The 7,174-nt window shown below is 36.1% G+C and overlaps 1 protein-coding gene across 1 annotated transcript; it reads left to right on the forward strand.

Moving 5' to 3' along the window:
- The first annotated feature begins 4,799 nt into the window (after positions 1-4,799).
- Positions 4,800-6,124, forward strand: LOC113751314 (isoflavone reductase homolog PCBER-like). The gene is made up of 5 exons (XM_027295276.1): positions 4,800-4,982; positions 5,055-5,189; positions 5,304-5,571; positions 5,677-5,880; positions 6,042-6,124. The coding sequence occupies exons 1-5, from the start codon at positions 4,800-4,802 to the stop codon at positions 6,122-6,124; spliced, it is 873 nt and encodes a 290-aa protein (XP_027151077.1).
- The last annotated feature ends 1,050 nt before the right edge of the window (positions 6,125-7,174 follow it).

Here is a 7,174-nt window from a genome sequence, read left to right on the forward strand (position 1 = left end):
GGGTCAAGTCCAGCATATTCAACATTCAACGATATTGTCAAGGAAAACCAAAATGCATAGCTAGCACGTATGACCACATACCCTTGCACCTTGATTGTGCAATCCATCATAGCAACATGTTCTAGCAGCTAACAAATGTAGGAATAAAAAGAAGGTCAACTAACTACACTTCTTTTTTTTTTCATTTTTCTCTTCTTTTTTTTTCATTTTTTGTTCAAGCAAAAAGAAATAATGGAAGCCATCCCCCCATACCTAAAATCTACATTGCCCTCAATGTAGCAAAAACAAATAAAGTGTAAGGATAAAGGGGGAGAAACTTCCTTGACTATCGAGAGGGTGCAACGAGACACTAAGGGGGAGGCCTTGGGAAACTAAGACAAAACAAAGGAAATTGAAAAGTAGAAGCTGAGACAATGGAAATTGACAAGACCATACAAGACAAAAAAAGAGAAAAGTAGGTTAAAGAGGGTCCTGGTCAATCTTTGACTTTCGTTGACGCAAAGGCTGAAAAGGCGTGGGCACGCCTTGGAAGTTATAGTCTTCTGACCGTCAATTCCAAAACTTCATTCCTTAGGCGTGACCACCTACCGTGGGCCTATCTAACTGCTAGCCTCCTGTCATAACACAAAAACCCACTAAATGACACTAACACTTAACAAAAAATTTCAAAAATATAAGAAAACTAAAACAAAAGAAGCCCTGAGTTGCCTCCCAAGTAGCGCCTTTCTTTAATGTCTTTGGCTAGACATCGTCATGTTTATTCACGGAGGATAAAATCGTGTAGCTCGTCTCAGTGCTTTATCTTCTATATATCTTTGATATCCCTCGTAAATAGAGTAATCCTTGAGCATACGAGGTATGGTCTTCCATGGACTAGTAGATGATGCCAAACAAACAGGAAACGACCTTAGTTCTTCCCTCACTCCGCCATCACGAGCATGTACTGGTTTGAGATATTTTGCCATCGCAACTCTTTATTTATTCCTGTCATGAAACTCAAAATCGTCTGGTATAATAAAATCAATCTCACTAACAGGAATTAAAGAATAAGATTTAGAAAAATATTGATTAAGGAATGGAGGGGATGTCACCGCATTTGGAGATTGTTCACTGGATTCATCCACTTGAACAATTTGATATTGGGGTTCCTTTTCTTGTACTTCAATTCCCTTTTCAACTGCATCTTTAGATTCTTCTTCGTGAGACTCTAGTAGTTCCATGCCATTTGTCAGGATAATTGTACTCTCATCTTCTTTAAGGTCGTTAATGGTTTGTGAGGGCAATTCCTCATAAATTGGAGAAATCAATTTACTCATTGTAGATGCAAATTCACACCTTCCCTCTTCCATCTCTTTAAGCAACCTTTGTGTCTCCTGTTGAAATTGATATTTGTTAGTAGCTAGTAATTCAACTATTTCTTCAAGAGACATACCTGACATAGATGATGGTTGTTGAGACTCTTGCTGTTGAAAATCCATTGGCCTGGTCGCATAATTCAAATTGGAATCATCCCACCATCCTCGATCATATCCATTTGAATAAGGGTCATACCATGTTTGATATTGAGGTGAAAAATCTCCAAAAGTATTGATTGAAACACCTAGACCATCTTGAAATACGGGATATATGTCAATTGATTGACCTGAGGCAAAATAAGTTTCACAATTCGCAACAGCCCATTTATCATTAGAAAAAGCATGAGTCTCATAGCCCCTTCTAGAAATAAAATCCAATCTATCATCAAAATACGGGATGTTAGCAGCCATAAATTATATATATATATAAAAAATAAAAAAATAAAAATAAGATGAACTCAAAAAGAAACAAATTAATCAGGTATCAGTCCCCGGCAACGGCGCCAAAAATTGACAGGTGCCGAACCTGTGCATTAATAATTACCTACTCAAGAGAAATACAAATTTTGTATATAACAGTGAGTAGGGTCGAATCCACAGGGATTGAGGATAAATTTGTTTCTTTTCGAGTCAAGACAAATAGGGGTTTTCAGGATTAAATGCTAACTAAATAAATTAAATGTAAAAAATAATTAATTAAAAGAAATAATTGGGAGAACTCTATCCAAGGGTACACTTCAGAAATGGTTCATGCACTGATCATCGATTCACAGATAATTCTAACATTTATTAATAGATTAGTTATAGTTGTCATGCACGCGATAAATAACCAACCTTTCCTTAATTTCTCGATAGTTAAGGTACGACCGTTAACTATTTCTCTAACCCGGAAACAACCCTAGGTACGACCGTAGAATTTAATTTCTAGATTGCATTAATAATTAGAAAGGTTCAATCCTAACCAACAAACACGCTACGAGGGTTTGTTTAAATTAGATTGTATGTTTCCCTGATATAAACCCAATTACGCCAGTTGCTACTGGGGTGGAGATAATCGAACAATTACAGATTCAACTACCCCCAATTAGCAAATAGCCTACGTGAATAATTAAATATTGCGCACCTATTCATTCATACACGATAGCTATAACAACAATTAAAAACAGGAAGCATATAAATACCAATAAATGAAGGAAACAATTAAAATAATTTAGATCTCACAGTAAGTGCCGAACCAAATCTTCAGTTGTCCCCTTGACTAGAATTAAGAAGCTAATTCTCCATTAATGGAGAGCCAGCTGTGCGGAAATAAAACAATCGGAGCTTTTCTAATGTTTTCTCCCTTCAAAAGGCTAAGGAGGAAAAGTCAAAAGAAAAAGAAGACGTCTGACAAATGGGAAAAGGAAACTAAAGCTAATGCATCAATTGCACGTGAATCTGACCTTTTTATATCTTCAGTAGCCGCCGCCCAAGGAAGAAGAGAAAAAAACGTCTGATGCCAATTGGAAACTAAGAGCTCTTTTCTAGGGGTTGTAATCCCATGCATCTGGTTCACGTGGACCTGGTATCCTAGTTGGCCCTACTGCTGTCAATCCCGTGGATCCGGCTTTGGATATCCTCTACAATTTCTGGCGTGGGCACGCCCTGAGATGAGAAGTCTTCTGGGAATTTGTTTCACAAGATTACTTTTAACGCCAACCACCTACAATTTACACAAATACGAAATATGAGCAAAATCTCATTACTTAACACGGTAAGTAGCCAAAATTATGATAGAATAACAGTGCAAAAGGTGCCCAAAAGTTGCTCTATCATAAGTTCAAATAAGAGTTATAAAGACAAGTAAAATTTTGGGTCTCACACCCAAGGTGCATATAAGAATTCTCGGTTAGGAGTTTTGTGCAAGTATGATAGGCTTGTTTAGTGCACACTGCACGGTGCCTTGTAAAAATATTTTAACATGCCCTAAGGGTTTAGCACTAATTGGACAAGCTTACCAACTCGAATTTTAAACAAGTTAACCAGACTTTGTATCTACATCCTAGGAATTAGCGAATTTCTGCCATCTTTACTTATTTCCTTGGGATGAATATTTAAGGGTTGGAACTTGGAAGTTGAATTAATCCAAAATGCACATAAGTTAGCTCAAAACACTACCTGCCCCGAAAAATTAATGAGCAAGAAATTGAAAAAAAAAATTAGAGACTCTTAAAAATGAGAGATTTATGGCTAAATTCATCCTTATTCATAGTTTGTGAAAAAAAATTAATGAATATCTTGATTGGCTCCGTCCCTTGACTAGTTTCTAAATTGTAATGTCTAGATTTATTGTACTTATCAATTATATTAATTGTATTGATTGTATTGTTTGGATTCGGTGTACCTAAATGCCTATGAATACAAGCTTCTTCTATCAGTACATGATTAATATACCAAAAAAAAAAAGAATTCACTCTTTTATATTCTCAACTGCTTTTTTATCTTAATACATCGCATCACACAAAGTGCTACAGTAATTATTCTAATAATATTTTAAATAGAAATCAATATAAACACTCCTGTTGTTATTTTCATTTTTCTTCTCGTGGTATCGGAGCCAATGAAGAGATTCTAGCACATTGTTTAATATTTAGTACTAAGTTTGCTTTTTTTTTTTAGAAAAAAAAACTCAACATTTTGTTCATTAGCACTTGCTTCAGGTTTGGTCATCACTGATTCAGGACGAAATCTTCTACTAAATCTCCCATATGAGTGGTTTCACAAGGACATTCAATTGACTTTGACAGTTTGACCTCTCTCTTTTGCCAATTACATATGTCAAGAACTAAACCATATTCATTGCACTAAATGAACTCAGGTGATCAGGTAAAAGTAAATATAAGTCCTTAAAAACTTGTACCAAATATTTGATGACATGTGCAATTGCGCATGCTTGCCATTATTTTTTTTAAGAAAAAAGTTTGGGTGCTCAGTTTGATTTCGACCATCACCACGGTCAGACATACGCTTAGGACCGATCATAGGTTGTTTACAAGAGTTTTATAAATCATCCATCAACACAATTCTCATATCGATAACAAAATTTGAACACGCAACTCTTTGTAAGAAAGTGACCGTCCTTACCAATTGAACCAACTTATGTTGGCATTGGCTGATAAGAATCCGTATAGGTCGAGGATTTTTGGGGAAACATTGTGAGAATGTTCAACTGTCTAATCTTTCGTTGATTAATCCTTGGAGCATTTTAGAAATTTTAGAGGCCAACAGAGCATCGAAAGGAAACTGCGGTGACAGGGCTGTCATTTTCAATATTTTTTCCTCTATAAATTAATCTTGCACGGAGCTGCAGCCTATGGTCACTTGGCGCATTCTGCATCTGTTCAACTCATCAAACTACAGTTTGTATCCAATATGCAACAGTAGTTTACCATCCTAGAGTTGGAAATGGCTGTGGAAAGCAAGATTTTGATCATTGGCGGCACCGGATACATTGGCAAATACGTAGTGGAGGCAAGTGCAAAAGCAGGGCACCCAACTTTTGCATTGGTCCGAGAAAACACAATTTCAGATCCTAAAAGGGCAGCCATCATAGAGAGGTTCAAGAGTTTGGGAGTCACATTTCTTTATGTGTGTTGATTGTTTAAGCTCTGTTTCAATTCTATTCAAAAATTTATAGAAACTGACGTATGGACTGAACAGGGAGATCTACACGATCATCAGAAGTTGGTAAATGCAATCAAACAAGTTGATAGAGTGATCTCGACAGTCGGGGGAGATTTGGTAGCTCATCAAGTTAAGATAATTGCAGCAATTAAAGAAGCTGGTAACATCAAAGTAAGCACAATGAAGTCTTATACATTCCTTTTTCTTTTTCTTGATCCGATCTCTGCTGGCTGTTGAACAAATTTTTTTCGTTATCCCTGTCAACCCACAAGTTCCTAAACAAAGAGCTATATTTGGTTTCATAGATTTTTACCTTCTGAGTTTGGAAGTGATGTGGATCGTTTGCATGGCGTTGTTGAGCCTGCCGCAAGCTTATACAGAACCAAAGCTGAGATCCGCAGAGCTGTTGAAGCTGAAGGGTTACCTTACACTTATTTAGTATCTAATGGCTTTGCTGGTTATTTGAATTATTTCCTTAACCCCTTTGGAGACTTTAGCTCTGCAAGTCCTCCCAGAGACAAAATTGTCATTCTTGGTGATGGAAATCCAAAAGGTATCCAAAAGAAGCTTTGTCCGCTTCCATCTTTTTAATTGGTTTAGTGTCATGCTTTAGAGATCATCGTTCTTAATTTTTCTTCCATTTTATGTTTCGTTGCAGTCGTTTTCTCGAAGGAAGAAGACATAGCTGCATACACCATTAAAGCAGCAGATGATCCAAGGACCCTGAACAAGATTGTGTACCTTAGACCACCTGCTAACACTCTGTCCTGCAACGAAATAGTATCATTGTGGGAAAGGAAAATTGGCCAGACCCTCGAAAAGATTTATCTTCCAGAGAAGGAAGTCCTTGAGAAAATCCAAGGTCTGCTACTTAACAAAGAGAAACAAAGTGCACAAGCTGCTTATTCCTCAAAAAATCCTGTGCAATTCGGAAGATTTTTTTGATACAATAGTCATCTAGTACTAATTGCACCTATTCTACAGTTTTAATTAAACTGGTTTCTTTTCTTGTATCTCATGCAGAGGCTTCAATGCCATCAAAATTCATCCTGTCTCTGGGATACACAGTTTTTGTGAAGGGAGAAATGGCCAACTTTGAGATGTGAAATGCACCGCACTTGATGAGTACCTCAATCAGTTTGTATCAGACAGAGTAGCAACAAAACTGGTATTCCCTCCGTAGCTTTCCATTTCGGAATGTTTCAAAATATTTGACATCGTAGACGAGAAATATGGGATGGAGGAAGTATATTAACCAATGTTTGTCTACCAGCTTTTTTGCAACATTTCTTATGTACTATTAGAAATGTGCTTCGATTGTTCATCACCCTTACGGAAGATGTCATAAATCTGTCTGAAATAATATCTACCCTATACTTGTTTTGCAACCTGAAATTGTCCAATTTGTGATAATTGATATCCCCTGTGGCTTCATTTGAAATTGTACTTTTTCCTAAGTTTTGTGAAAAAAATTATTACTATAACATTCTTTTAGAGCAAGGTTACGTAAGTTAAAAAGGTGATTAGGGGTATCTTAACAAATTGTAGCCCATTTGTTTAGAAATAAAATTTTGATTGACGTACACTAAAAAAAAAAATCAACACTAGGCTATCAGAGTTTTGATTAAGGCTCCATCACTTAAAAAATTTTACAAGAAAAGTAACAATCTCTGTCAATAAGCTTTAGACAAAAAAATGATTAAAGGATATGACAAATGAAAGCAGCTTACTTTGATTGTCGAAATCAGAGGGAAAAAAAATATTACTACAAGAACCTTGTTCATGACCCCTTTTCTTTTGGGTTGAGCCAAGAATTTGTTACTTACTAAAATGTATATGAATTCCATAAAGCAGACAGGCATTTTGTTTATTTTTATTTCTTGTTGCATTAAGAAATATTTTGAACTCACATGACACTAGGAATATCTTACCTGCTGGCATCTCAAATTTCTTGCCTATTGTGATGCTTTATCCCTTTTAGGCAGGCAGTCTAGATGTATCATGTGCCTGCATGGTAAAGCTGTTGTAACCTTTATTGTATCAAATTTGTTATATCCTTTGTTGTATCAACAAAACTTTTCATTGGACAAGAATTTCAAACTATGAAATCTGTGATCAAAATTTGCATACCAATTGACAAAAGGCTGAATAGCACA

This window comes from Coffea eugenioides, chromosome 11 (genome assembly GCF_003713205.1).
Source record: "Coffea eugenioides isolate CCC68of chromosome 11, Ceug_1.0, whole genome shotgun sequence".
Taxonomy (NCBI): domain Eukaryota; kingdom Viridiplantae; phylum Streptophyta; class Magnoliopsida; order Gentianales; family Rubiaceae; genus Coffea; species Coffea eugenioides.